The following is a 20,401-nucleotide window of genomic DNA, read 5'->3' as shown; positions in this document are numbered from 1 at the left end:
ACATTTTACAATTCATTTACTATTCAGTTTTTTAGTATCCATTTTCATGGGCAATAAATTTTCTGATTTTACAAGCAATCAATAAATTATGTTTATTAATAAATGAAACGTTTGAAACAATTTGAGGTAAACTTTGATAATAAGTAGAGTAGCTGTAAATCTAGTGAAACTAAAAGTCATGGCTAAGTTTGAAGGATTTTTAACCTTTTTTAAAATACTTGCAATCATGAGAAAACAAAAACATCTGAATGTTCAGAAAGTTCTGAAAATTGTTATACTTGATAGTCAAAGACATAAGCTTAGACTGGATTACCTATAAATAACACACTTCTAAGCCTATACATTTTACTTGGTTAAAAATGTTTATTATTATTGTTTCTTCATTCCTATTTTGTTTCATATCAAAAGCAAATAATAAAGACAAAAATCGATTTCACCAATTTGTGCTTGATGATGCCATTTCTGCAGAACTTTTGGTCGTTAAGATGAGTTATAGTGTGGTGCCTGAAACTACCTATGAAGAAGCTCGTAAATCGAATGATCAGTCGAATTAAAATTAGCTGATGGTACGTTAAAATTATTAGATACTGATGCTGATGATGATGGAGCATCATTGTTCATTCGAGAATCGCGTTTTTTACAAGTACAATACCGTTTGGGTTTACGGGTAAGGGGTTGAAGGTCAGCTGGTTGACGCATAACTTCAGGTTTTGGTTGACACAAGAGTTGCGAGGTTCGGAATTGTCCGAGTGTATTGAGATCTTGATACTGATTCCAAGCTTCTGGCTGATGAAATGATCGATTCTGCGTGGATTGTCGGTTCGCTTCATAATCAGATTTTTTGTTTAAATGAGGACTTGGTGGATTAGGGCCGCAGTTGAATACAGCTGCCTTTATCCGTTCCACGGTGAGGGATATTAATTTATCTTTAATACTCGACTTTTTCCCGGTCTTTGGACGAGTTTTCTGCTTCGTTTGTTGATTAAGTCGATGACTGCGTGAATTTTTGCGGCCTTTTTTGGATAAACATAAAGCTAAGTCCAACTCTTTAGCGATAATCTCATCCATTCGGTGTTCATCAACAACAGCATATTCCCTAGGCGGACTTTTATACGTAGGTTTTGCATGTCGGGTAACCTCGTTTTGAATAATCGGGTAACCTTGATACGCTGCCCGCCTTTGGATTTGTTCAATAACAGCAGCCATTTCTTTCTTGTATCTATTTTCACCGTCGTCATCTACATCTAGCTTTTGTGGACAATCACCATCCGAGTTCTCAGAAATTGCGTATTGATTAGAACGGACACCATTAGCTGTGTATCTATTGATATCATCTTTTGAATTCCAATTGCCATAATTTGGTCTACATTTTGAGCCATTATTGTCAGTTTGTGGATTCTTTCCATTTTTGAATGAATTAGATGGATTATATCTGCATAAATCCTTCATGTTTGAAGATAAAGATGGTGAGGAAGATGAAGATGAAGATGATATCGGTGAATAATGGGATCCCTGAGTTAATGGATGAGTTAAATTTTTGGGTTCCTCTTGAGTAGAAAAGTTTACCATTGATTGTTGACATGATGGTTGATTCAATTGGTGAAAATAAGCAGCCCAAAAAAATTGACCATATTCCGCAGTCTGGTAATTTATAGATCGGCCACTTGTAACGGAAGATGAGCTCAAATTGGAGGCAGATTTCTGTCCAGTCCCTGAATTCATTCTTGTGGTGACGATTTGTGATAAGCTGAGAAACGTAAACGATACAAAAAAATAAGAATTTAAATTTTAAAAACAATATAAGATGCAAAAATTTGGTCAAAAAAAGATACAATATAAGTTAACCAAAGGATGGCACGTAAAACAAATGAAATCGAGACTGAAAATGATTTGAGTCTTGAAGGAAGAAACCAGAGGTTTAAATTGGCAAATGTTTGAAGAAAAAATTAAAGGGGAAAACCAATTGCAAAGATGGAAAAGAAGTTAAATTATTTCAAATTACCTTATCAATTGTCAGCTATTGGTTGTGAAGATCATCTTATACACTCCAACTGAAACCATTTTCATTGAATTTTGTAATTTAAACTAACAATTAAATGTCAAACAAATAAGAATCAACGTTAACCGAAATAATGTTTACATTTTTCCAAAACCGTTGTTTAGATAACTGCTGTTTAAGGGACTGCATTGTAATTTTCAATTGACATTTTTATCAATAAATTATACAACCAAAGATTAATTAGGCTGTAATAGGAGCCAGAAATTAAATGAGCCTCGTTAAGATCAATCAACAGCTCAATCAAATGAATGGAATTAATTTAAATCGATAATAACTCTCCAGAAAATTATTATACTAACCCTTAAAGCCTTATCCTTTTGTTCAAGTTACAATAACAAATTAATGGACACACCAATGAGATGTTTTATTTTTGTTTTAGATTAGATAATGTCTCAAATTTTTCAGCTTAGATAGCTTTTACACCAGAATCTCAGTAAATCCTCATGAGCCTAACCTTCAATCCTCTTATACTTCTAATTCATCCTTTCACTTTGGTTCTCCCCCTACAAATAAAAACATCATCATCATCACCATCATCATAATTTGTTGTAAAGAAACCTCTTGATTACAAGACTTCATTCAAGACCTTACAAAGTATACAAAGGAAAAAGGTAAAAATATTTTTTATTATTTTACTCCCAATTATTCTTAGTGTTTATCACAATTTTACCTTTAAATTTAACAAATAATAATACATTTTAATGTTTGTTTCTTTTCCCTTTTGTCCCAACGTCTTTTTTAGTTCAATTGAAAGCAAGCCAAACTTACAAACTATGATTGGACATCGAAGGATGCCAAGAGGTGGAGAGCGAACGTACAAAGTGTAATTCTAATGGCTACTTATTCCTATCCAAACTCCTCCTAAATATCTTCTTGTTATTATCATCTTCACATCATCCTTAACTCTCGTTATTCACGCAGAATCTCAGGATCAAATTCATCATCATCATCATCCTCATCATGTAACTTTCTCGACTGATTGCGAAGGGAACTTGATTCTTCTAATTTCATTCATTTCCATTCAACATTTTCATCAGTTCTCTTTCTTATCCTTCATCTTCATCTTCTGTCTCTCTCTCTTTCTCACTCTCATTTGTTCATCCTTACTTGATTCAAAAGGCTATGGAGCTAGATTGTGAAAAGTGCTAGCTTAAATTGAATTGATCCAAGCAAAAAGAAAGGAAGCAATTTTAGAGGCTCATTTTTTCTTCTTCCTCATCTTCTCATCTTGTTTTTTTCTCTCCTTCTTTCTATCATTTTGATCGGAAATTGAACAAGTCTAACTTTACCTAATCCAATATAAAAGTATCAATTTTATCGACCGATAGACCAAAGCTTCATTCATTGTAGTTACACTTCCTTTCCTTGTATCCCAATTAAACAACAAATTCATTCTCATGTTGATCATTATCAGATAGATTTCACAGTGTCTCTCATGACATTGTAAAATACAGGAGAACACACAAGAAAGATGAATTAGAGAAAGAAACACAAGAGGAAAAGAAAGGCCTTCTTCTTGAACTTATTTTTTGGTCTTAACCAGGCAACGTGGTTTGAATATTATTAAATTCCAATCATAGTTATAACCGAGAAGAAAGGATAAAATAATGATGATAATGATTAAGATGAATACGAAAATAATATAAGAATTGAATCTGAGATAAGGCTCATTATCTGAGCATGATGAATGGATAAGCTTTGAAAATTACAAATCCTTTTTAACTCAAGTCTTTAAATCCAAGTCTCAGCTCATTTATCAGACAAACCTAACAACAGCAGCAACAACAGCAACAAACAAAACAATACACATACAATGATTAAATCAAATCAAATTGATTATCCAACTAATTGTGTTAATTATCCAAAAATTAGTACTAATATTTCCTTTCTTTTTCCTCTTTTACACACAGTTCCTGCTGTATTAAGTTGTCAGCCTTCAAAACTTGATCAACAATAAGCGTACAAAATTGGCCTTTGGTTATCCTTGTGTTGATGCCCCAGACAAATGGTTTTATCATCCTAAACCTTCCATTTTTGTTATATTGTTGAGTTTTCGACTTGCTCAGCACACGTTCAGCACGCACACAACAACAAAAAACAGTTTTGCTTGTAGTTGATTGAATCAGGATTAACAAGTCACGGAACCATCTTGATTGCAAACAATCAACACCCAAAAGGTTTGCCTTCAGAATTGCTTTGATGAATTTAGCTTTTTTTCACTCTTATTCATATATTAATATATTAATTGTCTCTCTCTCTCTCGCGATTATTTAACAATTAAATCTCACGAGAATCAGTTGAATGTATAATCAATTTGAAAAACTGAGTTAAATTTTGTTTTTGATAATTTTTTTCTTCTTTTCTGTAGATTCAACTTGAGAAATGGATTGAAGATTGAAACAACATTGATAAAGAGTTATTTGCTCCTCATCAATAATCAACTATCACAATTGTATCTTTGTAAGCAAATAATATTATCAACTGAAAACAACTGTTAATACTCTCAGGCCACTCAAAGAGGCAACAGAAATTAGTTATGGAGGGAAAACATTAAATTATGATTAAATGATGAATTGAATATTATTGTATCATAATGGTTATCTAACAATGCTAAGATGAATAAGGAAGAAAGCAAAATCTACTTGATCATCATCATCATCATTTCAGTTATAAGTGATGAAATCATGTTGACACATAAATTGAAAAGCAAATGAAGTGTTGTTGCTGTTGTTATTGTTGATGATGAAGATGGAGATGATGATGATGATGATAGTGATGATGATCAAGTGTAAGTAAGTAAATAAATAAAATACATTGTCATGGATGAAAATTGGTATAAAAGGTAACATAAATAAATAAATAAAAATGTATCAACATTGAATAACATTTCAACATTTTTCTTCCTCTTCTTATACTCTTCTGCTTTTTGATGTGTTTTTGAAGGACGTGAATTTTCATACTGTTATACACATGGTGAACATTATCATCATCACCATGGTCGTCAACGATATCAATATCATCATCTGGATGGATCACGATTTTTTCTCGTAACAGGCAAAAAAAGAGCCTCTTCAAAATGTATATACAAAAAGCTCTTATACAATATTTATAGCAGCTAAAAATTGAAGAGAGTTTTAACATTTAAATTGTATTTCAAGTTGATTTTGTCTTTGGTTAAACTTGTTGGTTGCATGATGTGAAAGTGAAAATGGATGATCAAGATGATTGTGCATGTTGATGGTAAAGGATAAATTGAAATGATGAAAAAAAAGGGACAAAAATTTGACAAAAGTTATGATGACAAAAGATGGCGTATCAGTTGTTGGTATAAAATGTAATTTAATACACTTTTACAGTTAACTGTCATCATAAAATTGTGATTGTTGTGATGATTATGATTATTATTATTATGGTTTATAATGATAATGATAAAAGGATCGTTTACAGAGAGCGCAATAAGGTTTAATCGTGATATGAATAAACGATTAACTTTGATAATGATGATGATAGTAAGTGAAGGCTCGATGGATAGGCATAAAGACGATCCAAAAATTGGTGTAAGAAAAAGTATGGATGGGTAAAGAAGGAGAGGGATGAGGAGGAGGAAGATAAAACTGCAGGGGGTTTGATGATATTATGTTGGCGATTGATGAGAGATGTATAAAGACAGGCAGAGAGAAAGAGAGATTGATGAAAACGATATAAGAAATCAGCAAGGAGTCAAAATGCCAAGTAACCATATGAATATGTTTCTAGTTGACACATTTGGTGTTATAAGTTGGACTTTATTTTAGTCTTTTTGTTGCACTCTTGTTGCCTTCTTGATGGTGTTACATTGTACACAACAACGATGGTTAAGTGAGGCAGGATGATGAAAAAAAAAGAGGCAAAAAAGGCACAAATGAAAAGGTAATTTGGTTTCAAGAACCCCTGATGGGCTTAGTGTCATCACTGAAATACTGAAAATCAGAATAGGCACAGAAGGCAAAGATAGATGGAGTGAGTGTTTGAAACAAAAAAAAGACAAAAATTGTTTGTTTGTTTATTTTCCTGATTAGGTATTTTCAAAAGTCACTTACTGTTTCATTTTTTATTTGGTTTTGTTTTCAACTCTATTTGACTATTAACTTTAACCATTAACTGTTAACATCATTTAACATTGGCAATTTACAATTGTCTATGTCATTGTCATTGTCATCCTATTATATGTGCATCTTTTTGCGCTCATCATCTTTTCGGTAAGTCTTTACCTCCTTTCACTTTGCCTTCACTTCATTTCAAAAGATGAACCATTTTAAAAGATAAATGATCATTTTATGTTGATTTAGGTAAATTAATCAAAGATTGAGAGAAAGAAAAGGAAGAATCTAATTCTCGATATTTTTTTGCTTGCATTCAAATTAAAACTGATGGTGGATAAATGAGCTTTTTGCTGTAAACTGTGAGTATAAGCGACTGTCTATGTGTATAAGGTGTCATGAAGTGAAGGCAAGTGATGACTATGACTGGTGATGGGCTAATGGTGGGCTGTGGAGGTGGCCTCAATGATGGACTCTAAATTGTGGCGATAATGATAACAGTTGCTATTATTATTACATTTCATTGCAGGGAGTCGTTTGGGTTCAATGAATATTGTCAACAGCCAACAAGAAGAAGATGAACAACGCAGAATGAACAGTTGTTGGAAAGAAACAGATTTCACTTTTTTTCATTTCAGACCAAAAAATCATATCAACTCTTGATTAACGGTTAGTCTTGTCTAGTTACCATAATTTATTAATCAATTGTGACCCATAGATATAAAATATAAAATACATTTCAAATAAATGTGAATCTGTACAATCCAACAAAAGTGTAATATGACTTTGATAAACAGACATAGGTTTTGTGTTAAAAAAGTGTTATTTCTGGTCTAATTAAGGAAATTGATACAAATTAATTGATTTCAACAATTGTCAAATTTAAAAGCAATCATTTAATGTTATAATTACAATTCTAATTTTAATTTTCTTTCTATTTTTTAGGTTGACTTTTAAAGCCTCAATCATCAGACACTTCATCTTTGGATTTAAAAATTTGCTGCCGTTAAGATGGCCTACCAATTTTGCGCTACAATTTAACAGCAGATTACGTTGCGATTATGATTTTGATTAGTATTAAACTTGACTGCCATTTGGTTGAATGCTTAAGGCTTACCGAGGTTAACGCGTGCAGTTGATATTAACACGTGTTGATTGTCAAGTGAGAAAGGATAATCTACTTTTCACTTTTGGATTAGCTTGATCCAGGCAAAAAAAGACTAATCTGATTGCTTCTATATTTTGACACTAATCATTTTTGTTCTTGATTTTTTTTTCATCATCAACAGATTAACTTGTAAGTAAGGTTAATCAGTATTGTATGTATATTAAAGTCAAATTAAGATCCAATCTAACCTTTTCAGATGCAATTTAAATAACGGTAAAAGAGTATGCAATTCATGATAATCTTGATGAAAATTATCTAACAACAACCTCTCCAAGCAATTATTCAATCTTTTTTTTTTGAAATTTACTCAAGTTCATTACGCTTTCTCTGAGGAAATAATCTGACTTTCAGTTAAATTGCCATCAGCTTTTTTTTGCAAACATTACAATTGACAGACACACTTTCTTGTTTATAGAAATTTTGTCAAATTTTTTTGCTTCGCTGGCTTACCAATTGCTAGATAAACCCAACTGACAAATCAAATTAGCTAACAATCAACTGATTGTTGACATTAACCTTAGTTTGTTTGGATATCAATAAATTTGTTTAACAGTGTAAAAATGGAAAGCAGAAGTAACCCAGAAGTGACAGTTTTATCTTGACTTTCAATTGACATGTAAACCTAAAAAACCCGAAAAAGATAGCAGTAGTTATTGTTTGAGTTGATCATGATGATGGCGATGTTTTCCTTTGATATGTTATGATAGTTAGTAATGACTGGATGGGAACAATTATGATACAATCGACTAAATAATTCATAAATTGATTGACATGTAACGTGTCGATTGTTTTGGGTTTGCGTTTGGTAAGTCAAAAGCATCAACAAAACTGTTTGCTGATCATTCCAGCTGATGACTCTTCACCAGATCACGGACAACTCTATCATTGAAACCTGTAAAATTGGATAAGGAATTGACTAAATTGTAAGTAAATTTGAAATTCAAATTCGCTGTGATTCTTCCCTAATGGTTATTTCAACTAGAAAGGGAAAAAACAAATTAGCTGATTTTTTTGAAGACTACGAAATTTCAAAGAGAGTTGTTGCACCGGAGGAAAGGTTTGTTGATGTTGCTATTCAAGTTGCTCAGGTTCTAACCTCATGCTCAAACTAATTTTGGAGGTCGAGGATCTGGAAATAATGGTAAACCCGATTCAGGAATCAAAACTGAACAAGGTCAGCCCATACAGAGGTTGGCAGAAAATCCTTTAAAAGACGGTGAACAAGATGAAGAGGACAACCGGCTGTTTCATAGGTTGTCAAATAATTTACCTATCGACCTTCAAAGGGCAACAAGTCCAACAACAATGTGGGCCGAAGTGTTAAACAGCAATCACAATTCAAACAGCTATCAGCATAATAACAATATTGATCAACTCAATAATAGTGATGTTAACAATAATGTTGATCCAAGGTTTAATGGGATTGCTGATCAGTCCATTGTTTTACCCAAACGTCATGATTTTGAGTCTCAGACGGATCCAGTGAATGAAGTTTTGGCTGCCAATGCGGGTGACAATGATTTAAATGTATTACAATCGTACAGCTTGTCTTCACCATTTTCACACATAGAGAAACAATTAGCCAACGATTCTGATAGTGATCCACTGAGAGCTGAAAAAAATGTGATAGATAAAATTAACGATACAACTAATGATATTAAATTACAAGAATGTCTTAACAAGCTTCTTGATGATATTGAAGGTTCATTCAGTTTTGAAAATAAAAAGGGTAAGTGTAATTATTGAATTACAAACAATGAGAAACTGCTTTTGGTCATACATTTCCACTAACAATAGTATAGCAACATTTTAACTCAATTTTATTCTCAATTTTCTTCTAATTATTTACAATCTAAATATTCTTAAATCATTTGAATACAGTAATCTTCAAAAGTATGAACCCTAGCCATAGAAATCAATGTTAGACGAGAAAAGCTCATAACTTGGTTCATGACCAATATTTGTGGTTCAAAATTGGTTTTCAGGATAAGCCAATTGTCTTGTAAAAGCTTAAGAAAAACTTCGATCGTTTTAACTGAAAAGCAAAGGACTTTATGTAATTAGCATTAATAGATGGAACCCAACTTTGTTAAGAATGATTAATTTTAATTCTTATTTGATATAACACTGGGATATTGGACAAAAATGGTCAATACAAATTACTTATACCTGTTTCTTGTGCCCCATATTAGATATGCATTTACGTTGGCCTTTTGTTAGTCTAAACTGATCATTTTTGAATTTATCACTCTATTACCCTCTGATACCCATCACTTTATCATCACTGAATTTATTTTTAGAAGAAGTAAAAGATTATCCCTTTTCTTTTCTCATGGATTTTCCATGTAACCCATTCTGAAAATCCAGTAAAGCGTCTTTTCTGACATAATATTTAACTTGAATGTTTTCAACACTAATTACTGAAAATCAACTATTGATGAATTTAATAGATGTTCTAAGCCATCCAACACAATCGGTAACACGAATTAAAAAATTTTTGATTAGTTAAACAATGTTTCAATCAAAGAGCATAACTATTTATATTGCTATTAATCTTTAGTTTCGATTCAATTAAATAACCAACTTGGACAAGTCAAATACCAAGTTTGTACTGCCATCTATCGTGTTTAAAATAAACGTAAAGTAGGTAAACAATTTAGATGAATCAGCAGAGCATTTCCAATTACAGCAACTTATTTCTGATGCTTGTAATTGCTGAAGTCATAATGTAATTTTTAAAATGAAAATTAGTTCAATTCATTAGATCGACCTTGAAATTTATAAATGTCAACATTTCTCTTCTTAGATTTGAGAGACAGCTTTTTTTGTTCAACAAAGCAGGTGTCAATGCCGTTTGTTATATCGTTGTGAATAAAAAACTTGAGTTTTCAGTGTTCGAGATATGATTGATTGACAATCTTTGATTACAATATTTCCCCTTATTCACCACATGTTAAAACATCATCGTTTTTTAAAGCTATTTTAATAGTTCAAGGATTGTTTCGTCTCAATTTTTTTGCAGTTACAAGAACATGGAATCAAAGGAAGAAATTCATCTGGTTCGAGAAGCAGCTAAAGAGGATTGCCACCAGATTATCGAATTAACAAAAATTTTAGCGCGATCTCAAAATATGGAGGATGCAGTGAAAATAGATGCTACAACTTTAATTCGTGATGGATTTACGGAAAACAAACCACCAAGTTTCAAATGCTTGGTCTCTTGTGCTGCCAATCAACATTTATCTGGTTTTTTAGTCTATTTCTACACTTACTCAACATGGGAAGGTAGGTCTATTTTCATGATGAATATCTTTGTGGATCCACCATTCAGAAAAATGGGAATTGGGAAAAATCTGCTAGCCAAATTAGCTCAGATTGCTTATGCTGAGAATATTGCCCGTGTTGATTTGTGGATTCTGGATTGGAATCAATTATCAATAGATTTTCATCAGTCACTTGGAGCCGTAAACTTGACAAAAAAGGAGGGTTGGAATGTTTTCCGATTTGATAAAAACAGCATTCAGCAATTAGCTAATAAAACCGATGATTCAAAGAAAGAAACTCATCAGGTCCAAGAAGCTGTTAAAGATGATTGTCACCAGATTATTAAATTAATCAAAATGCTGGCTCGCTATGAAAACATGGAGGATGCAGTGAAAATTGAAGCTGAAACTCTGATTCGTGATGGTTTTACTGAAAACAAACCTCCAAGTTTCAAATGCATAGTATCACATGATGTCAATAATCAATTATCCGGTTATTTAATCTACTATTACACTTACTCAACATGGGAAGGTCGATGTATTTACATGGAAGATATCTTTGTTGATCCTCAGTTCAGAAAAATGGGAATCGGGAAAAGGCTGCTAACCAAATTAGCTCAGATTGCTTATGCTGAGAATATGGCGCGTATTGATTTATCTATTCTGGATTGGAATCAATTATCCATCGATTTTCACCAGTCACTTGGAGCTGTTAACTTGACAAATAAATTCGCTTGGAATAATTTTCGGTTTGATACAAACAGTATTCAACAATTAGCAAAGAATTGAGAAAACACTTTTGAAAAAACATAGCATTTGGAAATACGTTAACCAGTTGAACCAGAATGAAATAGATGTAACCAGAAAGTCCGCATTGCTTTCGATTCAATGGAAACAGTATACAACCATCAACCAAGAAAAAATTTAGCAACCAGAAGAAATTTTAAACTTGACTGTTTCCAGAAATGCCGGGCCCTAAATTCGGTTCGAAATACAAAGCAGCTGAATTTTTTAGCTAATAATTGGCAAGTGTAAATTTCAAATGTTATCTCAATAGTATATAATTTATATGATTAAATTATAAAATGCTTCATCTCACCAAGTTAAAAATTCTGAAGTCAGTATTTTTAAAATGAGAGCGACCTGAAATTCATTAGATTAACTTTATATTATTTTTGTCAAACAAAGCAAAGTGAAAACACCATTTGTTATACCATTGTAAATTCAGTTTTCAGTAATCGAGATATGATTGTTTGATTGACAATCTTAGATGACAATATTACCCCTCAAACGCCACATGATAAAACATCAATTTAGCAGTTATTTTAGTAGTTATTTTAATATTCCGTTTCCATTTTTTACAGTCATAAAGCCATGGGCTCAAAAGAAGAAACTCATCAAGTTCGAGAAGCTGTAAAAGATGATTGTCACCAGATTATGGAATTTATCAAAATGATAGCTCGCCATGAAAACATGGAGGATGCCGTGAAAACTGATGTTAAAACGCTGATTCGCGATGGTTTTACTGAAAACGATCCTCCAAGTTTCAAATGCTTAGTATCTCATGATGCCAATAACCAATTATCTGGTTATTTAATCTACTATTACACTTGCTCAACATGGGAAGGTCGATGTATTTTCATTCTGAATATCTTTGTAGATGCTCCATTCAGAAGAATGGGAATTGGTAAAAAGTTCATAACCAAATTAGCCCAGATTGCTTATGCGGAGAATATGGCACGTATTGATTTGTTTATTCTGGAATGTAATCAATTATCCATTGATTTTCATCAATCACTTGGAGCCGTTAACTTGTCAAATAAACTGGCTTGTAATAGTTTCCGATTTAATAAAAACAGTATTCAGCAATTAGCTGGTAAAACCATGGAATCAAAGAAAGAAGCGCACCAGGTCCGAGAAGCTGTTGAAGATGATTGTCACCAGATTATTGAATTAATCAAAATGTTTGCTCGTTATGTAAAAATGGAGGATGCAGTGAAAATCGATGCTGAAACTCTGATTCGTGATGGTTTTACTGAAAACGAACCTCCAAGTTTCAAATGCATAGTATCACATGATGTCAATAATCAATTATCCGGTTATTTAATCTACTATTACACTTATTCACCATGGGAAGGTCGATGTATTTATATGGAAGAAATCTTTGTTGATCCGCAATTCAGGAAAATGGGAATAGGCACGAAGATGATAACCAAGCTAGCACAGATTGCTTATGCTGAGAATATTGTCCGTATTGATTTTCTTATTCTGGATTGGAATCAATTATCCATTGATTTTCACCAATCACTTGGAGCCGTTAGCTTGACAGAAGAACACAAACGGTTGGCTTTCCGATTCAATAAAAAAAGTATTCAACAATCAGCAAAGAATTGAGAAAACGCTTTTGAAAAATCAACTGCATTCGGAAATACTCTAACCAGTTGAACCAGAAAGTTTTTTTCGGAAAGAAATGTTTTCGTATTCAATGGAAACATTATCCCACAGTAAACCAAGAAAAAATTTAACAAACCAGCGAATTTTAAAGTCGGTTGTTTTCCAGAGATGGTTTATTTGGTTGGACTATAAATTTTGTTCGAAAACGAATCAGCAGAATTTTTTAATTTAAATTTAATAAGAACAAATCGCAAATGCTATCTCAATGGGAAAATACAGCCGTGAATTGAAAGTTGAATCCACTTTTTAAATCAATTGCGCAGGTAATCAGCTATTGGTTTTATTATCTAAATTAGATATTTCGGCTCAAAATGTATGGGTTAACAGTTTGTAATCAGCAATTGATTAAGTTAATCATAGATTTGATAATAAAATGCGCAAATTACTCAAAAAGTGGATTCAACTTTCGATTCATGGCTGTATATGATCTCAATGGTATCCGTAAATTTAGGTGAAGCATTAGAGCATTTTTAATTATTTCTGATACTTTACAGTTATTAACATTTCTCTTCCCAGTTTTGTTGAAGACATATTTTTTTGTCAAACAAAGCAAAGTGAAAACACCATTTTTTTATTCCATTGTAAATTCAGTTTTCAGCAAAGAGTAATACTCTTTGGTATTCAGTATTCGAGATATGATTGTTTGATTGACAATCTTAGATGACAATATTACCCCTCATTCGAACGCCACATGATAAAAATGATAAACAATCTTATTTAAAGTTATTTTAAAAGTTAAAGACTCATTCTGGTTCCATTTTTCCAGTCCTAAAGCCATGGAATCAAAGAAAGAAATTCATCAGATTCGAGAAGCTGTTAAAGAGGATTGTCAACAGATTATAAAATTAATCAAAATGTTAGCTCGCTATGAAAACATGGAGAATGCAGTGAAAATTGATTCTACAACTTTAATTGATGATGGATTTACGGAAAACAAACCTCCAAGTTTCAAATGCTTAGTATCTCATGGTGAAAATCAACAGTTATCTGGTTATTTAATCTACTATTACACTTATCCATGGGAAGGTCGATCTATTTTCATTCTTAATATCTTTGTAGATCCTCAATTCAGAAAAATGGGAATTGGGAAAAAGTTCATAACCAAATTAGCCCAGATTGCTTATGCTGAAGATATGGCGCGTATCGATTTATCTATTTTGGATTGGAATCAGTTATCCATCGATTTTCACCAGTCACTTGGAGCTGTTAACTTGTCAAATAAAGAGGGTTGGAATTATTTTCGATTCAATAAGAACAGTATTCAACAATTAGCTAATAAAACCAAGGAATCAAAACATAAAACTCATCAGATCCGAGAAGCTGTTAAAGATGATTGTCATCAAATTATTGAATTAATCAAAATGTTTGCTCGTTATTTAAGCATGGAGGATGCGGTGAAAATTGATACTGAGACTTTTATTCGGGATGGTTTTACTGAAAACAAACCTCCAAGTTTTAAATGCTTAGTATCTCATGATGCCAATAACAAATTATCTGGTTATTTAATCTACTATTACACTTACTCAACATACGAAGGCCGATGTATTCACATGGAAGACATCTTTGTTGATCCGCAATTCAGAAAAATGGGAATTGGGACAAAGTTGATAACAAAATTAGCTCAGATTGCTTATGCTGAAAATACATGTATTGCCCGTATTGATTTTCTTATTCTGGATTGGAATCAATTATCCATGGATTTTCATCAGTCACTTGGAGCTTTTAACTTGTCAGAGAAACAAAAACGGACAGCTTTCCGATTCGATAAAAACAGTATTCAACAATTAGCAACGAATTGCCAAAACATTTTGAAAGATTAGCTGAGTAGTTAGTAAAAGTCCGGAACAGTTCCAAAACTGTTTTACCGGACCAAAACTGTTTTTCTGGGCCAGGCCACTCTAGGCCAAAGCCCGGGTCTGAACCAAAAAAAAATTGTCGACTCTGAGCCAAAAATTGAGCATGCGCAAGCATGGAGTCAAGCTATATAACAACCTCTTTATTTTCAAATCCACACTAAAAATGGATTGGTTAACATATAAGAATGTAGTTGGGTTCATAATGATCCTAATCATTATCTTTGTTTTATTAGTTCGAACTTTTTATCATCCTACAAATAATCATGTCGTCAAACTCGCATAGTTATACGATTGATAATATTGTGAGTCTATGGAAAATAGACGGATCAATTAAATTAGATATCGATAATTCTAAGCGTAAAAAGAAATTCAATGCCCAAGTGATTCGTAAAAGTGGGGTTTTCTTAGTTTTCGCGTCGGGAAAAGTCATAGCTACAGGCTTTAAAGATGTAACTAAAGCCGGAGCAACATTACAAGAAATTTATCCAGACAACAAAGTTAGCTTTGTCAAAGTTGTTAACATTACTGCTCACAGCTTTGTACCATATACATTCAACATAAGAGAACTGATAGACTCTTATGATGATACAACATACGAACCTGAGATTTATCCAGCAGTTTACATCAAGCTTAATGGATTAACATTGATATATTACTCAACCGGGTCTATCATAATAACAGGAGCTAAAGAGCTGCCTCAGATAGATGATGCGCTTGCGCAATTCTCTCGAAGGACAGTCCAGATGGGGATATAAAGAAGAGAGCAGAGCTCTGAGAGCTCATTTCTTCTTCAACCTTCAAGCAAGATGATTTGGAAACATAGTAAACCTCTTGTGAATAACCAAGCAACATTACGTATTTGTTTTTCTTATGATGAAAATGATCAAATCGTTTGTAAAAGAATCGACATTCGTCACTTCTTCGAAAATAAACCGACAAAATATGGTATTTCAATTTGTGCCTCACAGTTTGAATTTATAATTCGCCATGTGCAAAAGTTCCTAGCTGATAACAACACTCCAGATGACGCTTTCTTCAACATTACCATCAACAAGATATCAGATAAAAGGATTAAAATAAGTGGTGAGAAGACTTTGATAATTACAAGCTCTGACTTTTGGCAAGAAGTGCTCCCTCTTGTTCCTGCTTTAATTTTCTGTTTGAAAACTAAAGAGCTACCAATTCGTCAGCTGATGGATCTTTATTTATGTTCAAAAGCTGTACCTAAGGAATGCCTGTTGAAAAAGAAGTGGAGTGATAAAAAAGTGAAACATCCTTGTGAAGCTAATTGTATTTTACTTCACCTTGGTTTAATACGCTGCGGTGACTTAAGATGGCGCGAGATTGATTATGCAGAACTCAATAAGTTCTCTTCGAGTGAGTCATTTGACTCCCTTGCTCTTCTACAGTATATATAAGTAGCGCTGCACTTCGATCATTTCATTTAGTCTTCAAACGTCAAACAGTCAACATGGATATCATCTGTGCCTATTTTGATACACAAGGATTCTCCGTCGATGGTACATTTCTACCTCGTGAAATCTGCTTATTAAATGACAGTGCAACAATAAATTTAATGGTGGATCAAATATATAGTAAACCAACGGATAAGGAAAAAATTCAAATCGAATATTTGACCAACAAATTCCATGGACTTGAACTTGTCCCAAAAGCTTCAGTTAAAGAGGACTATGCTAAAACTTTGATAAAGTTATTCTATGAATTTTCCAGAGATGGTCGAAAGTATTATATGGCTTGTAAATCGAAAGAGTCAGAAAATTATCTTACCGAGCTTCATATTCCTGTTCTAAATATTTTGCAAGTATACGGAGCAACACATAAAACTATCAATCGCGACCAAAAACCTTGTACCTTTCATAATCGTGATGATAATTACCTTAAATGTTCATTGAATATTGTTCAAGACATGAAAATATTCATTGATAATATGGACATCGGTCGAATTGAACATGATTAATTTGTTTAAGAAACATAATAAAAATTGTTTGCAAACTAAAAATGAAGCCTTATTTTATTTATTTACATCATCCATTTACAATGTTAGTTGCTGGTCCAACTGGTTCGGGAAAAACCAGATGGATTACGCAATTGATTTCAGGCGCGAATAAATTCTCATCTCCTCAGCCACAAAAAATAACTTATTTTTATGGTGAGTACCAGAGTATTTTCAGTTCGGTAAAAGGAGTAAACTTTATTAAAGGTTTACCCGAAAACTTGATTGAAAAATTTGACGGAACAGTACCTGAATGGATTATCATCGATGATCTAATGTCTGAGTCAACAAACTCTAAAATTATCAGTGAACTATTCACTAAAGGTTCACATCACCGTAATCTTTCGGTGATCCTCATTGTTCAAAATTTCTTTACAAGAGGTAAAGAAAGTAGAAACATATCTTTGAATTCACAATACATTGTATTATTCAAAAATCCACGGGATCAATCAATTATCACAAGTATCGGTAGACAAATGTTACCCGGTAAAGTCAGCAAATTACAAGCCATCTATGAAGATGCTACCTCAGCACCCTATTCATACTTATTCGTCGACTTAAAACCTGAAACTCCAATGGAAGTTAGATTTCTATCTAATGTTTTAGGCGAGAAGGACTACATTACAACATACTTAGTATAAGAATACAAACATTTACAGTTCATGAAAAATGACAGTAAAGACCGCAATCAAATGCTTACCTAGCCTGAAAGCGCTAGCAAAAGCGAAAACTAATAAGCAAAGAAAACTCATTCTTGATCACGCCAACAAGTGCATTTACAGCGTAATTGCTGAAATTGCAAGAGAAACCTTGAAAGGTACTTTTGATTTATCAGAACAACGTAAAAATAAACTAAAACCGTATAAGAAGCATATACGTGCACTAGCAAGAAAATCTAATCCTACCACTAAAAAGAAAATTATCAATCAACAAGGTGGATTTCTACCCGGATTACTTGTTCCAGCAATCACTTTACTCGCAAATTTAGCTGCAAGATGAATTCAGTTACACGTATGTTCATGGTTTCTGAAGATTACTTCAGACGTAATTGCGAGAAACCAACCGTAACTAATCGACTGTTAAATACAAATATTCCCGTTGATACACAAATTAAATTACTCAATGATTTTGTTTCAAGAACAAAAGATAATTTCCCTAATCAGCCAGCTACTTCATTTCAATACAAAGATGAACCTAAAGAATATGAAGAGGAAGATTTCCCTCGTGAAAGCGTTTATGAAACGCCTCCACCAAATCCGGCATGGGCAACACCTGCACCTGCACCAAAACCGGCATGGGCACGAAGTCTAATACCTGCGACGCCTGTACGTCAAACTCCAGCGAAATTAGAAATGGCTTTAAGAAATATTCCCGGACTTTTCAATAAGAAAGGTGAAGTTTTAAGGTCTGGTGGTGATAAGGTATATGGTAGTAGATTGAGCAAGATTGTAGATCATTTAACTAAGGATGCTACCGTTCCACTACCTAACGGAGGCCCTACTGTTATTCGTAGAATAAGACGAGAGTATCCTCATTTAGTAAAGCATATTAGAAATCCGCGTGCAATTGACATGATAACGACAAAGAAGAGATGGAATTAAGCAAAATATATTTCGATCCTAAATCACCCGGTTCATTCGGTGGAGTTAAAAAATTGTATCAAGTAGCGAAAGAAATTAATCCAAAAATCAAGTTCAAAGAAGTTGATGCTTGGATTAGAGATCAAGATACTTATAATCTATTTAGAAGATCAATAAAAAAATTTCCAAGATTACCTATTCTAGTTGATAGAATAGATGAACAATGGCAAGCTGATATTATGGATATGACTTGGTTAGCTAAATCAAACAATAATATTAAATACTTATTAAATGTTATTGATTGTCTAAGTCGATATGCGTGGAGTATTCCTTTAAAAGATAAATCTGCCTTATCGGTTATCAATGCATTCCGTAAAATTGAAAGAAAACCTGAAAAACTACAAACTGATCAAGGAAAAGAGTTTGTAAATCGTTACTTGAAAGAATACTTAACAAATAATAATGTTAATCATTTCACATCAACAGATGATGTGATTAAATGTGCGATAGTTGAAAGATTCAACCGTACATTACGAACAAGGATTTACAGATACATGCACTTTAAAAACAGTCAACGATATATTGATACTTTGGATGAAATTATCGATGCATATAATTCATCTTACCATCGAACAATCAAAATGTCACCTAAACAAGCATTGCTTTATCCAAGCAAAGCACTTAGTAATATCTTCAAAGCACAAAAGAAAAATATGAAGAAACAAACTGCATATAAAGTTGGTGATTTCGTAAGAATAACTCGCGCTAAATCTATTTTCGAAAAAGGTGCGACCTCAAATTGGACAGAAGAATTATTCAAAATAATCAAAGTAAAGAAAACACCTCAAGGATACATTTATAGATTAGTTGATTGGAGCGATGAACCAATCACATCAGTATTTTATCACGATGAGATATTTCCTGTTAAAGAACCACATCTGTATAAGATTGAAAAAATCCTTAGAGAACGCATAAATCCTGTTACAAAGAAAAAAGAATATTTCGTTAAATGGTTAGGTTATCCTAATAAATTCAATAGCTGGGTAGAAAATGTCGAGTGAATACTTTGTTGATGTTGTATCAAACGCAAGTATGGAAACTTACCCTGACAACACAATATCTAAATTCACTAATCGACTTGCAACTCCATTGCATCTCGATGGCGAATGGTCAGTAGCAGTTCAAGAAGTATTTTACCCATTGTCACATAAACCGATCAAGAGATCAATCAATTATTTCATCTCTTATCGAGGGAGGAGGCCAACCGTATCAATTGACTTTGATTATCAAGAAAATGATGATGTCGAAGGCATGTTGAAAAAGCTGAACAAAAGCATAGCTGATTCTCATCTACAGATTGGTTTAAGTGGTATCAATGTACAAAAAGATTTCAAACCCCCTGAATTAGTTCTAATCACTGAAGGAGAGCCTACTAAACAAAAGAAAAAAGTAGTTATTAAAGCCGGAAGAATTCCTGATGTTGATAAAGGAGTTTACCCTATTTTCTCCGATCACACATTCATACGAGCTTTAGGATTTGATAATAATACATTCGCTAGCGAGATGCAGAGGGCTGTAGCCGAAAGTGAGGAAGAGATTAAAGCTCCAAATCAACCTGATCTTGGACCTAAATCACATTTGATGTTCATCTATTCAGATATTATCCATGCACATTTACTTGGGGATATTTCAGCAAGAGTACTAAGAGTAGTACCTCTCAATCGTGAACCTAGTGATAAACTTGGTCACATGACTTTCACTTCACCTTATTATTATCCTGTACGTTCAAACAAAATCGAAGATGTAAGTATTGTCTTATGCGATGAAACCGGTAACCAGATTAGATTCAAAACCGGTCGTGTTTTTCTCAGCTTACATTTCAAGAAAACTGTATAAGAATAAATAAAATATGATTATATTAAAAAAAA

General features: G+C 32.9%; 5 protein-coding genes and 2 long non-coding RNA genes across 8 annotated transcripts; 6 read left to right on the top strand and 1 right to left on the bottom strand.

Annotated features, from left to right (window-relative positions):
• Positions 1-66: 66 nt before the first annotated feature.
• On the bottom strand, positions 67-2,123 carry LOC107366523 (uncharacterized). Its single transcript, XM_015934146.3, has 2 exons — positions 2,003-2,123; positions 67-1,747 (listed from the first exon to the last, which is right to left on the bottom strand). Exon 2 carries the CDS (start codon positions 1,720-1,722, stop codon positions 511-513), a length of 1,212 nt encoding a protein of 403 aa, XP_015789632.2. The 5' UTR covers positions 1,723-1,747; positions 2,003-2,123; the 3' UTR covers positions 67-510.
• Positions 2,124-2,257: 134 nt separating this feature from the next.
• Positions 2,258-4,637, top strand: LOC107366524 (uncharacterized). Of its 2 annotated transcripts, none has more exons than XR_001569700.3 (4): positions 2,258-2,670; positions 2,802-2,882; positions 3,970-4,236; positions 4,428-4,637. It is a non-coding gene; the product is annotated as an uncharacterized LOC107366524 (long non-coding RNA). The 2 variants fall into 2 exon arrangements; XR_003083045.2 differs by having other exon boundaries at positions 2,531-2,670; positions 2,802-3,021.
• Positions 4,638-6,113: 1,476 nt separating this feature from the next.
• Positions 6,114-7,488, top strand: LOC149093745 (uncharacterized). The gene is made up of 4 exons (XR_016198835.1): positions 6,114-6,297; positions 6,388-6,500; positions 6,668-6,807; positions 7,084-7,488. It is a non-coding gene; the product is annotated as an uncharacterized LOC149093745 (long non-coding RNA).
• Positions 7,489-10,338: 2,850 nt separating this feature from the next.
• On the top strand, positions 10,339-11,679 carry LOC107366586 (uncharacterized). The gene has a single exon (XM_025161736.2). It carries the CDS (start codon positions 10,339-10,341, stop codon positions 11,356-11,358), a length of 1,020 nt encoding a protein of 339 aa, XP_025017504.2. The 3' UTR covers positions 11,359-11,679.
• LOC107366585 (uncharacterized) lies at positions 11,458-13,244 on the top strand. The gene is made up of 2 exons (XM_015934214.3): positions 11,458-11,594; positions 11,934-13,244. Exons 1-2 carry the CDS (start codon positions 11,458-11,460, stop codon positions 12,961-12,963), a joined length of 1,167 nt encoding a protein of 388 aa, XP_015789700.2. The 3' UTR covers positions 12,964-13,244.
• A 419-nt stretch (positions 13,245-13,663) lies between these two features.
• LOC107366355 (uncharacterized) lies at positions 13,664-14,947 on the top strand. The gene has a single exon (XM_089267769.1). The coding sequence runs from the start codon at positions 13,800-13,802 to the stop codon at positions 14,841-14,843; it is 1,044 nt and encodes a 347-aa protein (XP_089123895.1). The 5' UTR covers positions 13,664-13,799; the 3' UTR covers positions 14,844-14,947.
• Positions 14,948-15,142: 195 nt separating this feature from the next.
• LOC112539815 (TATA-box-binding protein-like 1) lies at positions 15,143-15,634 on the top strand. The gene has a single exon (XM_025162604.1). It carries the CDS (start codon positions 15,143-15,145, stop codon positions 15,632-15,634), a length of 492 nt encoding a protein of 163 aa, XP_025018372.1.
• Positions 15,635-20,401: the final 4,767 nt, after the last annotated feature.

The sequence above is a fragment of the Tetranychus urticae genome, chromosome 2 (assembly GCF_039701765.1).
Source record: "Tetranychus urticae isolate SD_2017Ah chromosome 2, NJAU_TeUrti_SD_1.0, whole genome shotgun sequence".
Classification (NCBI taxonomy): domain Eukaryota; kingdom Metazoa; phylum Arthropoda; class Arachnida; order Trombidiformes; family Tetranychidae; genus Tetranychus; species Tetranychus urticae.
Note: the sequence above shows the minus strand (reverse complement) of the source record. Positions and strands in the feature narration are given on the sequence as shown.

Coding starts and splice junctions, on each gene's coding strand:
- LOC107366523 (XM_015934146.3), bottom strand. CDS start 1,722: ATGAATTCAGGGACTGGACAGAAATCTGCCTCCAATTTGAGCTCATCT.
- LOC107366586 (XM_025161736.2), top strand. CDS start 10,339: ATGGAATCAAAGGAAGAAATTCATCTGGTTCGAGAAGCAGCTAAAGAG.
- LOC107366585 (XM_015934214.3), top strand. CDS start 11,458: ATGGAAACAGTATACAACCATCAACCAAGAAAAAATTTAGCAACCAGA. Junction 11,595..11,933: donor AATTTTTTAGCTAATAATTG/GCAAGTGTAAAT, acceptor CATTTTTTACAG/TCATAAAGCCATGGGCTCAA.
- LOC107366355 (XM_089267769.1), top strand. CDS start 13,800: ATGGAATCAAAGAAAGAAATTCATCAGATTCGAGAAGCTGTTAAAGAG.
- LOC112539815 (XM_025162604.1), top strand. CDS start 15,143: ATGTCGTCAAACTCGCATAGTTATACGATTGATAATATTGTGAGTCTA.